The sequence below is a fragment of the Zalophus californianus genome, chromosome 8 (genome assembly GCF_009762305.2).
Source record: "Zalophus californianus isolate mZalCal1 chromosome 8, mZalCal1.pri.v2, whole genome shotgun sequence".
Classification (NCBI taxonomy): Eukaryota; Metazoa; Chordata; class Mammalia; order Carnivora; family Otariidae; genus Zalophus; species Zalophus californianus.
Genome location: NC_045602.1, coordinates 62,027,761 through 62,045,847, shown reverse-complemented (window position 1 = coordinate 62,045,847; position 18,087 = coordinate 62,027,761). Strand labels below are relative to the sequence as shown.

General features: G+C 40.2%; 1 protein-coding gene across 2 annotated transcripts in view; it reads right to left on the bottom strand.

The window, feature by feature from the left end:
- The window catches only part of LOC113937904, a 404,519-nt gene that overhangs the window by 198,544 nt on the left and 187,888 nt on the right, over positions 1–18,087 (bottom strand). For both annotated transcript variants that reach the window (XM_027622835.1, XM_027622836.1), the window contains exon 4: positions 11,145–11,249. In XM_027622835.1, coding sequence (XP_027478636.1) covers positions 11,145–11,249 — 105 coding nt within the window. The remainder of the gene's footprint in view (positions 1–11,144; positions 11,250–18,087) is intronic.

Genomic DNA, 18,087 nt, shown 5'->3' with positions numbered 1-18,087 from the left:
GACAATTGCAGTGATGATAGTTGAAGAGATGTTTAGGAGTAGATCTGACAGACCCTGGTGATGATGGGGGAGGAAGCCTCCTACATTTCTTGTTGGAGCAACTGGACACTTGGTGCCACATACTGCAATAGGTGGGACTCACTTTTGGATGAAAGAAAATTATGAGTCTCACTTAGCTTAAATAATTAGCGGTTATTTAGGGCACCAAATGAATAAACATGGCAAAATCTCAAGCAAGAATGGAATCTGGGCCTGCAGACCCCCCGGTCCAGTCCTCTTTCTCTATGCATACATGAATGATCCCTTCTCGAAGGGCTGAATGTTCAAAGCAGCTTTCTAGAAACTCAGTACTAAAGAATTCTGAGACACAGTAGAGGGCTTCTTTGGAATATGCACTTAAAGACTTTTCAGTTTTCACTAGGTTTTATAGTTTCAGAAGTTATGTTACACCTTTCACCTAGTATATGAGTAATTACAAAAGAAAAAAGAGAGAATCACCTTACATTACATGCAAGTTCCATGCTGTAGCTCACACAGCACTTCCACAAATATAAGTTTCCCCATTTAATCTCCTAGAGGAAATGCTCTCTCCACTGTTCCTAGTCACTGCCATGACACAGATTGCCACAACTTCTAGTGAAATGTCCATGTCAACCCTAGGACATTTTGGGGGTACTTAGATCCTCAGCTAGCTGCCCCTTGGAATCTGCTCTCAACATGTTCATCTGTAAATAAAGGAACTGAATTAGAATGCCCTCAAGATCCCATTCAGCTTTAAGTTTCTATGATGCCAAGCCTGAGGTCTGGGGTTCTATAATATTGAATTTTTAGTACATTTTTTTGGTAAAGTAGAGACATAACATAATGAGGGAAAAGAACTATGAACCATGTCAGAAAGCTCCAAGAGGAAAATGGTAGCAGGAGGAAGACCTTCAATGGAGAAAGAATCACTAGAATGGTGAGACCTTGAAGCTGGCAGGAGAATGAGGAAGTCACAGTAAATAGGGGGACTTGGGCACGTTATTTAAACATCACGTCCACTCAGATCCACTCAACAAATGCTCACCCTCTTTCTCCAACTTAACGTACATCTATGTTCCTAGGCCAAAGTGTGCTCTGCCTTACGATGCCACTATCAAAACTGGGATGGGAATAATTGTATTTTCATCCCACCTCCACTAAGAAGCAGTAGCTCTTCTTTTTCTTGTTTTTCATCATGACAGACTACCATAAGAGTATTATAGGTGAAAGTATGGGTAGTGCTATATCATTTTTCAATGGACATGTACACACACTACTACCTGCATGCCCAACATACATCCTTACCTATATGTATGCAAGTTCCCCACACAAATGCATGTGCACAGACATTCTCACACATATGGATGTATGTGCATACCCCCCAAAACCACACGTGTGCATACAATTGTCCACACACATACGGGCACATTTCCTCTTTGCTTGGGCTGCACACCTGGTTCCTTCCAGGGGACAGGCCACTAGAAAGACCCTGAGGTTTGATCTGGGAAACAGCGGTTGGAGCTATACTTCTCTTGTTTATTTTTCTTAATGTGCTGTCAGCATCGTACTGCCAAGTGCTCTCTCCCTGTAATGACAATATTGCCCACAGCTCTTTCCTTCAAAGGAACAGAGAAATTAGTGGGCCATATAGTGTTCTGCTCAAGCCTGTAGTTTCTGCTTTTTAAAATGTATTTAGGGAGAAGATTTGTCATTTGCAGAAAGGAACAAAGAAGTCAAGGGCATATTTAGATTTTCCATAGTAATTAGATGCTTGTTCCTGGGGAAGCATTTGTGTTTTTAATCAAATCTCCAAAGTTTTGGTCTCCCAGATTAAACAACTCCCCTTCTCCCTGACCTGGCCTTGCTTTTGTTTCATTATGTAGATCTGACCTTTCCCTCACAAAGGTGTTGGCACTGAGAAGATGCAATGAAAACTTTCTCCCCTGCCCAAGTGTTGAATTCAAGATGGCTCCCATGAAGAGGCACTACCATTACAAGTCCTAGCTCTGGGCCTCACATGTTCTCTGCTGGCTGTCCTGGGATGCTGATGCTCATGAGTTCTGTCTCAGGTGAGCCTCAGAGAGTTTTCTAACCAAAACTGCCACGGGCAGACAAAAATATCTCCCAGCACAATAGAAAAGTCAAATCCCCACCGGTATCCTGAAACCTGAGAGTGTCGTGACGTCTCCAGCTTCCGTTTCACAGAATCTTCAGCATATTTTAAGCATGAAAATGGGCCATCTTTTCTTCTCGATCTTTCTTTTATTTTATTTTTAAGGATTCAGGAACAGCAAAATAATTAGCATTCAGTCAGCTCAGGAGGGCATCCATTTAATTACTCTTACATGGGGGTCAAAGGGCATGATGCTGTCCTGCCCCAGAAAGTTTTTTTTACACAGAGGGGATACAGTCTGGAATAACCAAATGTAGCAAGGCTTCGAATCCCTATGCTGGGTTATTTGAAACTCCAACAGACACGCCACTATGGAGAAAGTACTTAATCTGCTTCAAGATTTATCGCTATTGTGCTCTATGCACCAGGTCAAAATAGAATACCTCAGAGAGGCCGCAGCGGGTCAGGAGTCTAAGGCATACTGCAAGTATTTCACAGCGCATTACAAAGTTTCGGACAGAGCCTTTAATCCTCAAAATCATTAAATCCTACCTTTGCACTGATATGCAAATAAAAACACTCTGCCAAATGAATCTGCTTTACATTGCTCTCAAAATATTGCTGCAACACAGAAAAGGGTAGGAATCTGAAACATTCTACGGCTCACAGGGGTACAGTTTATCAAAAGGTGAAAGAGAGTTTGTGTAAAGTAAAAAAAAGGAACTATTGTGTTGGACTGATTTAAGACTAAATGTACGCTGTCAAAAAAAAAAATAGATTTTTTACCTGTCAGGCAGTCATTTTTACAAATGTATGATATGGGTTCTGATTAGTGAAAATGCTCTTTTCTAGATGAATTATAATATAACCCTTTGCTTCCTTGCCGTTCATCTTAGAGTTCCCCCTTTTGTGGGGCTCACTTGTATATTGTTTCAGTTTCTAGGGAAAAGGTTAAGAGATACATTCACTGCAAAGTAGAATTGATCTTTCGAAACCATCAAGTGGGCTTACGGTGAAAGAGGAAGCCAATGCCCGGCAAAAACAAAGAAACTTCTGCGTTGTGTGCATGTTGTCAGCATAAGGCACCAAATTCCATTTTCATATAAGAAACACATGAGAACCGGCTCTCCTGACACCAATGCTGACATTTCTCTGAAATTCTTATGACTTTGTCATCAACCCACATATTTTCAAAACAAATTGTCTCGTGTTTGTTTGCTTTAAAAACAAGATGCCATTGTCCTAGATGAAAATGTGACTTTATAGTAAAAATGTCAGCATGAAAACACAAGGAAGGGAAAAAAAACACTGAGAGGAAAATAAAAAATAGAGGCTAAGTAGCCTTTTCTAAGGCCTGAATATATATGATTAAAAGTGATTTCAAAAGCTATGGCAAATATATTCTTATATCTCATAAGAATACTGGGTGAATAATGATAGGATGTTTAAAAGCCATTTGTTTTTATGACACTTTTTTGTGAACTTGCAGAAATTAGTGACAACAACAACAAAATCAAGGGCTATTGACATCTCATAGCTGAAAAGCATAAGCTGGCATCATTTTGCAACCTTGTTTTCCTTGGTTACATGCAGAGTAAAAATAAAATATATCTGGCAGTTGAGAAATGGCAGGGTAATCTCTGGAAATTGTATTATAGATTCTTTACCAAATGAATTGTTTCTCTTTATTAAGATGTGAAACAGCAGAGCACAGGATTCAGCTACTAAAGAGAAGCTTCCTAAAAATAGACCTTGTGAGGGAAAGGAAAGAGCTTAAGAGGGCCAAGGGACTCTAGTGCTAGACCCTGAGCTCCTTCAAGGCATCGATGAGCCTGCTTATTGCCTCCAAGTTTCCTCAGCTCTTTTGGAAAGTTAGCGATGTCTGTGACCCCCTCCAGCTGGAACAGTCTAATCCATAGAAGTCCTACCAACTGTAACAGACTTAATTAAACTTACCTGTCAGATTTGATTTCACTTGTCTTCAAAACTAAGTTCTGAATAGTCAATGGTCAAATTATCTGTAGTGCTGGTCAGAGATTTTTGCGTGGGCCAAGAACAATCATTATCAGATATCACTATCCCTACTCATTTCTCTATGAGAGTGGCTGGCTACTAAAACCTCTGTGCTTTCTGAGGAATGGGAATGAAGTCACCTACACTCCATCTTCCTACACTGCTAAATACCTTGATGCTGTTGGTTTTGCCAGTAATACTTGGAAATTTAAGAAGGTTAGGGGTTAGGAAAAGAGGCCACCAAAATAGGCCATGCTAAAAAATAAGCCCAGAGGTTTAAAGAAATAAGAGAAAACAAAATACAATGAAAGAAATCTGAAGAATCAGGGAGTGGACTATATAGGTAAAAGAGAGGGATTTAAAACAAAAGCAAAAAGTGTTGAGAATAAAACATGTGTGGGGATAACAACAGGAAGACCATAATTTTCAAAAACAATAAACACACTCAGCTAAGGGCAACATATTAGAAGTGATGACTGCCACCTAGGAGAACATGAATTCACCCATTGTCTGTCCTCTCAGGTACCTATTTCCTATGGATGGCCCGTCCCTGACGCCTACAGGAAAAAGGAAAAAAGAGGCTCTGTTCATATAGAGAATTATTAAGCAGTTGTTTGAATCCTGGGGCCTAGAAAGCCGTTCTAAATCATATTTTTCCTTTTTTTAATTAAAAAAGCTTTAACTCTCCCCTCATCACTTGTGGGCTGAATTGGTTTGATCCAGAGAGGCAGTTATGCATAAGAGCAACTACTGTCTATTGAATTAGGGGATCTCTCATGCAACACATCTCACCAATTACAAGGTAGGGATGCAATTCTATGATTTATCATACATTATACTGTTAAGTAATATAACATTATAGATACAATTTGTCCCTATCTCTCTGCAGATTAGAGAGGTGGCACGCGAAGAGAGGATCATTAAACACAGAGCAAGGGCAAGGGCCAAGCTCTTCTCTTTAACAAGCTGCTCCAAGTACCACCTCTCTCATCCATGGAGAGGAAACAATAAATTGTTCCAGTAGTGTATTCCAAATTGTGCTCTTTTGGGTGCGGGGTTTTATTAAAACAAAGAGACGCAGGAAAACATCATCTCTATGTGTGAAAACAACTGTGGGCGTATGGGGATGATTTCTCTCATCCCAAAGGTGATGGAATTCCTCCCACACGCATGAATATGGACGTGTGCATGTAGACACACACATCACACTCATGGATGCACATCCATATCCCATACCAGCAGAATACATATCAACATTCCAAATTATTGAAATTTGACTCTCAGATGATAGCATTTCGGCATCGCATTAGACCATTGCTATCCACTAAAAATATAATGCAAGCCATATATGTAATTTTACATGGTAGTTACATTTTAAGAAGTACAAAGAAACAGATGAAATTATTTTAATATTTTATTTAACCCAATATAATCAAAACGTTATCATTTCAAAATGTAAACAACCTAAAAGCTATTCATGAGATTTTTGCATTATTTTCTTCACACTAAGTCTTTCAAAGTCAGTATGCATTTTACAATTAAAGCACACATTGCAAACTATTCAAGAGCTCAGTGGCCACATGTGGCTGGTGCCCATCGTAACAGCACAGCACTAGAACTATGTATATCTTCTACAACTCCACGGTCTCCATTATGGCTTTGCTGCTTTGTTTGGAGAAGAGTGTTTTTCAGCCACTTTATCCAAATAAGCAGAAGTCCTCATAAATATAAAATGGATGAAATTATATTTCACCACATTGAGTATAACTTTTCAATTCCACTGAGACCTAGACTCCTGCTGTTGAACAGGTGAGTTCTTTGACCTGTATCTGCTCTGTCTATATCCCCTTTTCTAAGGTCAATAAGTATGGACATAAATATCAACCTTAACAAACAACCCAGACCATTCTTATTGGAATATTCTATTTATAATATTCTTTTCTCTATAAGTCTTCTGTACTACTGCTTCCAGCTTTATTAAACTCAATTAGACTCCCTTTTGCCCTGACTATACCCCCTTTATAACAGGAAAATTGTATAATCTGCTTGAATGGCAGTACAATGAGGTAGACAAAGATATAAGGACACTGTTAGGCTGCCTCATAAACCCTAGCTTGTCATGGGACAAGTCATTGATTTCTATTGGCAATCTCATTGTAATGTCAGACTGTAACTTGAATTCATTCTTTGCTCCTCTCTGAGGTAAACAATGAGCCAAAGAGTAGAAATGGACTAGAGTGAAAACACAGTAATTACTCTTAGAAATAATTGGGTAACCTGACTTGTCTGATATCCGAGAAAGCATAGGTTACTTGGGCCCCACACAACGCCTGAACTAATTGCCCCCAAATTAGTATCTGTCTTTGGACCTTGGAAAAAGCAATTCAACTGTGACTTGAGTTAGAGAATTAGTCAAGGGAAAGATGAAAGGCAGCTCATTTAGGGGAGGAGAAAAAAGGCAGAAGTTCATCATTTCCATGTCATCCCTACTTGTTCTACTCATTATGACATAAAACTCTCATACATATATGACTGTAAGTTTGTTGAAAAGGCCATGATTTGGGGAGTGAGATAGATTTATTCTAAAACTTTTGCCTTGCCAGTTATTTGTTATGCATTATTGGGCAAGTTTCTTAGCTTCTATGAACCTTAGTTTTCTCATCTGCAATAACGGTCCAGCCCAGTGCTTTCCCAGCTACAGGGACCTGAAACATGTGTGTGCTCCCTCACATGATCACTGCACCCTCAGCTATATGTGGGCTAAGGAAAAGCATGGCTCAGTGTCTGCCCGGAAACAGGCATATGGTAACAAAGACTGAGAGCTAGACTGATTGATTTTTTTATCATTCTACATAGCTCCACATTACTCAGTTTCTAGCATCACTGCATTGACAGCAAGATCCCATCTGGGGAGCTACCCCACATATTTTAGACCATCAGTTGATCAAAAGTTCTTTGTGAGCATATGTCCAGCATTAGGGATAAGTGCTTGGGGGTGGAGTCAATGCAGATGATGGGATGGTGGCAGTGTTTATGTGATCTCTGTCCCGGAAAGGGCCATGGTAACTTTGTCCTCTATACTCCCAAAGTCCTTTGTGCTCACTAGATTATGACTAGAAGCCATGGTTCTTGTCACTCCCATTGTTTTTTCCTAGGGGTATGACCGTCCTATAGAGCTCTTATACACTGTTAATTACATATAACTTGTATTACATATGTGTGTGTGTATATATATATGTGTGTGTATATATATATGTGTATATATATATGTAAAATTAGGTGTTCTGTAATCGTTTTCTGACATGATAATCATAACCCATTATATTTGCATAGGACCACAGAATGTTTAAACCATTTTCCATGTAATTTTACTTGAACCTCATAGCCGCTCAGTGAAATCAGTTCAACATTTCTGTCCCCATTTTAGGCTCCTGATGAGCTAAGGTTGTTCAATTTACATAGTTACATGGCACCCCAATTCTTGCCCTTAGACTAATGGCTCCCATTTACTTGTTTATGGGCCTATACTGACCTGTGACAAAATTTTAAGTTCACCATATAGACAATGCTCATGCCCTTTTGATACTTCTTTCTTGAAGAGAGTTCTAATATTACATTATTTCTATTTTTGTGTAATTTTCAAAGATCTTTTTATTCATGAGGTGATGTTAATAGATAAAAAGAGCCTTTTTAAAGGTCTTGGAAAACTAAAATGTTAACAAACTTGTATCTATCCCTTATTAGAAAGAAGAAAATTTAAAAAAAAAAGGTTGAAAGAAAACTTTTTACTTATCAGTGAAAGCAACAATTTCAACACCACAAAGTTAAATAAATTGTGTTGCATGGCCTCTTTTATTATGTATTCTACCCTCTGTGGAAAAAAACAAGGCCAAGACAGGAAAGAATCAATGGGCAATACAGTAATAAAGTAATCCAACTGAAGGGAATCAGAGGGTTAGCTAATAAAGACAGTAACATCAAAGAAGCAATGGCTATGCAAGGTCCAAGGCCTGAAAGAATTCATTAGAAATACCCAATGAGGAAAAAAAAATTAAAACACTTCAGAAAAACTCTTATTTCACACTCATCTTCAACAACATGAAAGGCTTGACCTGAGAAATGGTAAAGGAGGAGGGGTTCCATGCTATGGACTGAATGTGCCCCCAAAAGTCCTAGGTTGAAGTCTCATGCCCAGTGTGACAGTACTTGAAGGTGGAGCTTTTGGGAGGTGATTAGGTCATGGCAGTGAGACTTTCATGATGGGAGTCATGCCCTTATAGAGAGACTCCAGAAAGCTCCCGGGCTCTATCTGCCACATGAGGACATAGTGAAAAGCAGTCTGTGTATGAACCAGTAAGAGGGTTTTCATCAGATACTGAATCTGTGGGCAGTTTGACTTTGGACTTGCAGCCTCTAAAACTGTGAGAAAGCAATGCTCATTGTGTTTTGACCACTCAGTCTATGATACTTTTGTTACAGCAGCGTGAGCTGACTGAGACAACCCATTAGTCTGGGCATCAAGAGCATGTGAACTGCCTCAAGCTCTGAGACCATTTTGCTGGCTGCTCAACAAGGTGCTGACTTTCTCTGAAACTTAGTTTCTTTTTCTGTAAGATGGGGGAAGGTTGAACTAACAGATCTTACAGGCCTCGTCCAACTCTAAGACCTCTTACTGTAATGATAATGATAATAAATCTTTTATTGAGTAAATATTATGTGAGTAGTACTCTCCATCCTCAAAATAATGCTGCATGGTAGAAATTATTACCCTGTTTTACTTATGAGCTAACTGAGCTCAGGAGAGTCTAACCTGCTCAAGGCCCAAAGTCAGCCCAGTGGCAGACCTACGTTTTGAACGCAAGTCTGTCCCTCTCTTTATTACATCAAGTTGCCTCTCACCAGTCTACCATGTCATGCAACCTTCACCCAAAACCCAATTGTATAAAGAAAGAAATGGCTAAACTATTAAAAAAAAAATCCTATTTCATGGACAACCATAAGAATAATAGAAATACTCGGAAACTACCAGCAGGGTCCCCTGTGCCCCTCACTGAAACACCTCACTGTCATATGGTCAACATGCATTGAGGTCATCTCACCAACGCTGCACCCAATGGGAATTTTGTTTTGAGATGGATTTGCATTTAAAGCCTGGTCATCAGAATGTGATAGTCAGACTTGAGTCAGACTTGAAATTCCTAAACTAATACAATCATTAATATTTGCTATAATATGTCCATTTATAATTAAGCAAAGCAGAAATCCTGCCTAGGCCTGTCTCCTCATTCTCTTAAGAAAGAAAAAAAAAATCAATATGGCTATTGTTGGATTTAATGCTGGATTTGGTCATGGTCTCTGCTTTTCTTCATTTTTTAAAATGCTCATCCCTATCAGCCACAATGGCAGGGGAACCACGGGCCATCACAAATGGTGTGACAACTGCAGGGATAATCCTCTGTCAAGGCCAGGGTGACACAAATGCAGGGCATTCGAGTCCACCACAGGTCTATCTCAGGGAAGTCCTCAGAAGTAGGAAGAACAGGGTGAAGCAGCCTGGGAGGGCTTGAGAATTTTCTGAGCCTGATCCCTTACTTTCCCCGACTCCCAGCTCTAAACTGTAGAGTTTGAATGGCCTGACGTCACCATTTCTGGTGCCCGTTTTTTGCCAAGAGTCAACATGGACAGCATGACCTCGCCCCTTTGCATCCCCCTCATCCTATTCAGTTCCTGTCATCAGGCTATAGACTGGAGGTGGGTGGGTAGCATGGGCTTGGAGCACAAAGCAATCCCCCAGGGCTCCCTGGGACTTTCCTCTCACAAAGCCGGAGCAAAAGCAACATGGCTACTGGCAGTGCCAAGAAGCCTCAGGGAGAACAGGAAACAAAGGAGGGCAGTTTCTGAGGCCAAGAAGATTCTGATTAAAGCACTTCTCAGGTTTCTCTCAGCCTGTGGCCTGAGGTCAGCACACAGATCTCAGCCTCCCAGTCCTGGCAAAAAGTGGGTAGTCAGGAGGAGCTCTTTCTCTGAGAAGACCCTGAGTCATCTTCTGACTTCAGAGCGACCCTTGCAACACTCTCCTCACTCCCTTCCAATTGTCAGAGATCATATTAGTGCAGTTGTGAGGGTCTGACATAAGGATGAACAGAAGGGTTGTTACTGGCTAGTGAGAGGAGAGAAGTTTCCTGTCCAAAGGAGGAAAAAAATCCTCTCCTAATGAATAATGCTGGGTGGGAGTGGGGAGGAGAGAGATGATCTCTTTCTCCCCCCCTCTCTGAAGTTAAAACCACAGAGCACAGGCAGAAGGAAATAGCAACATGTCCCCACAATGAAGTTTTTTTTTCTCACCTGAGTCTGCAGACAGCTCACAGTCATGTATGGGAACAGACTGTCCTTATTTCCCAAGCCAAAGACATGACCTCACAGAAGGTCAGCCTTCAGACATATCTGAACATTTTGTGGCACAAAGTGATTCCACAGTTAAGCCTTTTCTCAGCATCCCTTGTCCTCACACCACCTCAAGCCACCATGAGAAGCTCGGTATTATATTGTTACTTCCTAATGGAAGTGAGACCCATGGTTGATTGAGAAGTGAAGTGAGGGGTAGAGCCACAAGCGTCGAGCCTGGTGATGATCAGAAAGAGCGAATGCTAAGGAGCTCACAGGTCCTGAGAGAGGTGGAGCCCAATTTGTGCCAGTGGGGGCAAGTCACCGAGAGGCCAGATAAAAGGTCCTCACTTGGAAATGAAATGCTAAGTTTTCCCAGAAAATAAATTAAACAAATACAGTGACCCCTTAGGTTTGGTATCATTGCATTAATAGTAATAACAATAATAAAGCTGACATAGACTCACAACCTGTAATTTGTAATATTTAGCTCCACGCTTCATATTTGTATAAAAGTTAAAGCATATTTTTCATTAATACCAATACATATTGGATTTCTTTTTCCACCTCTAAGTTGACCCCACCCTCCACTCCCAATTAACTCTTCCCCTACCTTCTTTTTCCAGGTGCTTCTTTATTCAGTGTTGAATCAAAAAATCTTGGCTGTCCTTCCTGGAGGGCCCTTGAATCCCACTTAACCTGGCTGGTGTGATGTGCTCTGCAGGAGGGAAGCAATGAAGCAGAACAGGATGATCACAAATTGAGAACTGTCCTTCCAAATAATAGAAAGGGAGAAATTAGACAAAATGCCTTTTCCATCATTTCTCCCATCCCTGTCCAATTTTGCATAAGGAATCCCTGGGAACTGGGAAAGGTATATCTTCTCTGCACTTGCAGGATGACCTCTGAAGAGGTCAGTGTCACTCCCAAGGCCTGTGTGACCCTGGCCATTCCAGACTAGCCCCAGGGCAGGAGGCAGACTATGCTGTGGAGGGTAAGGAAGGTCACTGGGTTGGCCAGGAGAGTCTCTCATCCAGTAGCTGTGTGTTTTGGAAGCAACCTGGAAACATTAACACAAAGGCCTGCCAATAAACTACATGGTGTTTGCATATCTTATATACACCGAAGGGACAGACAAATGCCTGGTGGGAGAAAAAGAAAGAAAGAAAAATGAACTCAGCTATTAAGCAGCTATAAAATGTTTTGCTCTCTTCCCTATTTCAAAAGCTTCCATAGCATAAATAGTGGTCAAAAGTTCAGTGAACTGTCTTGTAGTGTGGGGCTCCATTCAAACGGGGCTATTTTCTGAGAGTCTCCTGACACCATATCTAATTTCCAAAATGAATATGCTTTAATTTTCCTTCTTCATGCATTGTGCTTTTTCCTCATTTAAAACAGCAACAGCCTCTGGCAGTAAAGGACATCACATTTCTGTGCGAGATGAAGCTTTTTTCCCTGTATGCAGGGGAATGGCATGGGTCAGGGGAGAAAAAATATATGCAAAAAACAGCACACCCCACTGACCCCGGTATATTTTACATTACAATTTTGCCATTTCCAATATAGGTTCATTTTGCAATGGACCACATCAACCATATTTCAGGGTTTAAAGAAAGGGGGGGGAGTGGTAGGCAAGGCATTGTCTGCATACAGTATGTCCTAGTACAATGCACCAATTGTCTGATTAGGGGGTAGTGTCACCTACAGAGACATACACAGACACATACACAGCTCCAGCTGCTCTGTGCAGAGTACATTTGCCAAATACATACCATGTGTGGATCCTGCCAATTAAAGGAAGCATTAGGGGACTTCTTTGTGAATGTAGCCAAGAACAGCTAACTATTTTTAATGACATGAATATCATATTCAACGTCTCTAAGCTCAGGTGAAAGCACCAATGTCCAATTGCCTTATTGAGAAAAGACTACAAATGGAAACCAGGCATCTTGGTGATCTTAATACATTTATCTACACATGTATATTACACATATCGATGTATCTCAAAAGGATCTAGAATCAGAAACTTATATAAGTCATCTTCTTACTAACTCAGCTATCTCCTAGAACTCAGCAGTTAAATAAGAAAGAGATTTTACATGATGGTAATCTTAAATTTTGACATGTATATTAATTATTTACCACAGATATCTAGAAAGATGATATATATATTTTTTTCTTACTGGGTCGCTTCCTATCATGAACACTTATTCTTGTATTAGAGAATTTTCTATTAGCTAAGTCCTAGTCAGTCATTTAATCAGTAAATACTTTTTGATCGAGATATGTGGGAGTTGAGAAATGGGTATGAAGCATAGCTACTGCCTTCAAAACGCTTACAGTTCAGTGCATGAAACCAAAATCCAGCTTGAAATCACTTGACAGTAAGCACTGGAATGTATAAAATGCATAAAGTTGATAAGATAGTTCTTTCTGAAGTAGTAAAAGAAGGCTTCATGAAAGAGGTGACACTTCTTCTGGACACTGAAGGATGGACAAGACAATGGGGAAAGGAAGCGATGAGGGAAGAAGGGTAATTTGGGCAGGGAGAAGGGCAAATGCAAAGACACAGGCCAGGAGCTTATGTGTGATCCTCTTCACAAGGGCCATGAGCACCTCTGTGCTTCAAACAGTACCCAGTGCTCATAATAATGGCCTTCCCCGGGGAAAAATAATCAGTGGTCAGTAATATAGATTTGGTGTCCTAGAAACTTGAGCCCCAAGGTACTTATAAAACAAAAGGAGGTGACAGGGGACTCACTCCATTGAGTCCGTATGCCCAGGATAGCACTCATGTCACAGAATGTGCCCTGCTCCCCTGCAAGCTCTGAGTTACCGTTCCATTTCGCAGATAAGGAAACTTCAGCTGAGAGAGGTGGATATGCCAAAGGTCACTATAAACGATAGTGCTGAGCCTAGGCAGTCTACCTTCAGAGTCCAAGCACATTCACCCAAACCACACTTCCCTTCTAAGAAGCGGTGATTGTGAAAGATAAATAAACAAAAACGTGCATCTCATGAAAGGCCAGAGACTGTTCACACAGAGGTAAATAATGGTCATATCGGAAAGAGAATGATAAAATTGGTGAACTTTGCTTTAGGAAAACCCTATTAAAATCCAAACCTATTAAACAAGCATATTAGGGGGCGATTACTCATAAGATGGCAGTTCTCACCATGGGGTTACTTTAACCAGCAAGATCTCCTGGCACACTTAAAATAGGTCTCCATTTACAATGAATTTCAGCCATGCTATAAAGAACAAAGTGAGCTGCCTAATACCAAAGTCTTTTAAGCCAATTAGTTACAATATTACCTTACATCAATCTTGCTCAGTACTGTCCAATAGAAATATAACGTGAGCCACATATATAATTTTAAATTTTCTAGTAGCCACATCTTAAATAAAGAGAAACATAGGAAAATGATTTTAATAATATATTTTATTTAATCCAATATATCCAAAATATTATCATTTTGGTAATTAATCCATATAAAAAAATTGAGATTTTTACTTTTTTGTATTAAGTTCTTTTTTTTTAAGATTTTATTTATTTATTTGACAGAGAGAGACACAGAGAGAGAGGGAACACAAGCAGGGGCAGTGGGAGAGGGAGAAGCAGGCTTCCCACTGAGAAGGGAGCCTGATGTGGGGCTCGATCCCAGGACCCTGGGATCATGACCTGAGCCGAAGGCAGACGCTTAACGACTGAGCCACCCAGGCGCCCCTGTATTAAGTTTTCAACATCTGGTATGTATTTTATATTCATAGTTCTTGCCAACTAAGATTAACTACATTTTAAGTGCTCAGTAGCCACATGTGGCCAGTGACTACTGTAATGGATGGCACAGATCTAACTCTTTACATCTCTATTTTAAGGTTGCACTTGGCTCTTATTGGAACAGACTACTGGGAACACAGTACCTTAGTTCCAGGAAGAATCTGTATACATGTATTTAATTACATATATTTAATTTCTTCCTCTCTAAGAGCTGTCCTAATTGTACTGGCCTACATGGAGGAAAGCACTGACAGATATAATTTTGTGGATACAACTTTATAGCAGGAATATAGCCCGGCCTTTCCTTCTCTTCTGGTATAGTTGGCTGATGTGAAGTATGATTGAATCCTGCCACCTGAAATCTTGAATATGAAGATATTTATTTCTTCCTTTATTACTCTCAATGCAACAACTTCCAAAAAAGTATTGGAAACAATTATGGTAAGCAGAGGGCAAAAACGTAGGTAAGTTAATTGCACCAGGAACCTAAGGGTTAAAAACTCAATACAAGGGGCACCTAAGTGACTCAGTCTGTTAAGCATCTGCCTTTGGCTCAGGTCATGATCTCAGGGTCCTGGGATCGAGAGCCCAGCATCTGGCTCCCTGCTCAGTGGGGAGTCTGCTTCTTTCTCTCTCTCTCTCTCTCTCTCTCTCTCTCTGCCCTCCCCCTTGCTCATGCTCTCTCTCTCACACGTGCACGCACTCTCTCTTTCTCTGTCAAATAAATAAATAAAATCTTAAAAAAAAAAACTCAATACGATACATTGCAAAAAAAAAAAAAGAAAGCAAAAAAAAAAAGAAAAAGAAAAGAAAGAAATATGGTCACACAGGCTCTCTCTGTGAAGGAAAACTAATGTTGCAGATACTCAATGGGAAGAGAAGTTTCTACCCTGCAGATCAGGCAAAGAAGAAAGGTTTCTAAGTAAAACAACTATACCCCTTACTAAGAGATGTCTCGATTCTGTAGCTGCATATAAAATTTTGGCCAACACAGATTTCTTTAGTTATCAGCACCCAGAAATACTGTCATACCCTTTGTGATTGCACTTCATCCCCTCCATTCACAGGCCTCCAGCCCTGAGAATAATTGCTGGACAAGTCGGAGCTGTGCATCTACACCCAGTGATGCTGGGAGCAAATGACCTACTTCTCCAACGTGGACTGGATGCCATGGGATTCCCACAGCACAACTTCGTCCCTTAGGGTTCTTCCAAGGGCTTCTGATATGGCGGGAGTCCCGAATTCTAGGTCAGTGAACCTAGAAGCATTCAGCTCTATATACGTTCAACTTGACAGCCCTAAAGTTCTTCAAAATAAATGAAACAAGTTTAATATTCTTGGGTAGGGATCACTCCTGGAGACAAGTTGTCGACACATTCACCACACATTGTCCAACAAACCCCAGAGGAGGAAAAGAGTGCAAGGTGATCCAGTGAAGCAGGCAGCATACCAGCATGAGCAAGGATACCATTCCCCATTTCACTGCCTATTTCGTTCATGGAGAAACAATAACGTTCTTCTAAAATCTCCCACCTAACTAAAATAACTTGAAGACTCTGGGGAACTGTATATTGGCAACAGTTCGAGAATAAACAAAAGGAACAATAAATGAAGGTTTTAATTAGATCATTTACATTGGGAGTGTAAAGAAACTATAGGAGAGCAGATATTATAATTTATCAAATGTGGAGTCCAGATACAGACATTGTAAAACGAAATCAGGCAGAAGACCTAAAAATATTGCATAGCTGGATCTTTTCCCTCAGTACTTCAAGTCTGCATTCCTTCTTCCCATGATGCCCCATTGATTTGCAATTTAAATCGTGGGATCTGTACCACATTTATCGCACCTATTGCTTATCCGCATATAAATCTATTTTAGAGCTGAGCACTAAGTTAGAAAGATTTGTTATAAATGTCTTATTTTAATATTTTATGCATGTACTATAATTTGATTCAAAGTGCTGTTTGTCTAAAATACATAACGATGTGTGCTGTGATCGGGCTTCTGTTCTTCAGGAAATATATTTAAGGCAAAACAATTAACTCATCTGTGCATAACACTCACAGAGTCTGCTCATGTTTTGAATCACTTTAATGTACATTCATCTTCCATCCCCCCTTTCTACGGAATCTTGTTATAAACTGGGGTATGGGCATCTCATCTTCCCTAGGTTAAGATGAGAATCCCTTGAGAATATTCCCTTCCATCCCACTTTCTTTTCTTTTTTTTATTATTATGTTATGTTAATCACCATATATTACATCATTAGTTTTTGATATAGTGTTCCATGATTCATTGTTTGCGTATAACACCCAGTGCTCCACGCAGTACGTGCCCTCTTTAATACCCATCATCAGGCTAACCCATCCTCCCACCCCCGTCCCCTCTAGAACCCTCAGTTTGTTTTTCAGAGTCCATCGTCTTTCATGGTTCGTCTCCCCCTCCGATTTCCCCCCCCTTCATTCTTCCTCTCCTGCTATCTTCTTCTTTTTTTTTTAAATATATAATGTATTATTTGTTTCAGAGGTACAGGTCTGTGATTCAACAGTCTTACACCCATATGATCCAGCAATTGCACTACCGGGTATTTACCCCAAAGATACAAATGTAGGGATCCAAAGGGGTACGTGCACCCCGATGTTTATAGCAGCAATGTCCACAATAGCCAAATTGTGGAAAGATCCATCCCACTTTCTTTGGTAAAGGAAACCTTCTTTGAAATCAGCAGGGTACCTCCATGAAGACATATGATAAAGTGGCCCAAGAATCTGAATGCAGGGAAGGAAACAAATATTTACCAAGTTCCTATTAATATTAGAGCATTACTGTCTTAGAACCTTCACATATTTCTTTACAAAACACCTCTGCAGCAGCAATAATAATCTCCGTCTTGCAGACAGAGTCATTGAGGCTCAGGGAAGATACGTAAATTATCCAAGGGCCCCATGGACAAGTGGTGGAGGCTCTTGGACCCCAGATCCCTGTCTTTCCACACATCATGCTGCCACCAGTGCATTCTACCTTAATATAACATGATTCAAAACAGGACCATTCAACATAAAAGCTAAGTTTTATGATACATCACTCGGCTCTGTTTCCCAGCTCATTGGAAACATCCTCCCATGTATGGTGAGTGACTGAAGAATTTGCATTTTCGATGCAATTCCTATAGTCTCCTGAAGATGTCGAGTAAACACAGCTACATTAAAAATAGTTGTAATTATGTGCAAATAAATAAATTAAATGAAAAGTAAAGAGATAAAAGGACAGAACCAGTCTATTTAAGTTGTGTGCTTGCATTCACATACTGATACAAAGATGACCTTGGGAAACAGAGTGGAGGGCAACCTCACATTCCCCACCCAAGACCCCAAAAAAGCATTTTATTATCAAAAGCGGGTAAGTTAAAAAAAAGCCTTCCCTGATGGGTTAAATGCCCCTATTATAATCTCTCATAGCACCTAGTAGCTTAACACTTACCACAGCTGCCAATTTTGTATTTGTGGAACTATCTGGCTAATGTCTGCTTTTCCTGTAGATTGTAGCTTTCTTTTTTCTTCTTCTGTGGCATCCTTAGTCCCTAGCACATGGTAGATACTCAATGATCATTTCTTAAATGAAGAACAACTGAATGGCTGGATGAACTGTATACTCCTGTTGTTCATTTCATACAATTTATATCATGGAGGATTTAGGTCCATACAACCCAGGCCAGCTAGTAAAACCATATCCCTCTTCCATATCCATTGCCTTTCCTGGTCCTAGCCCTG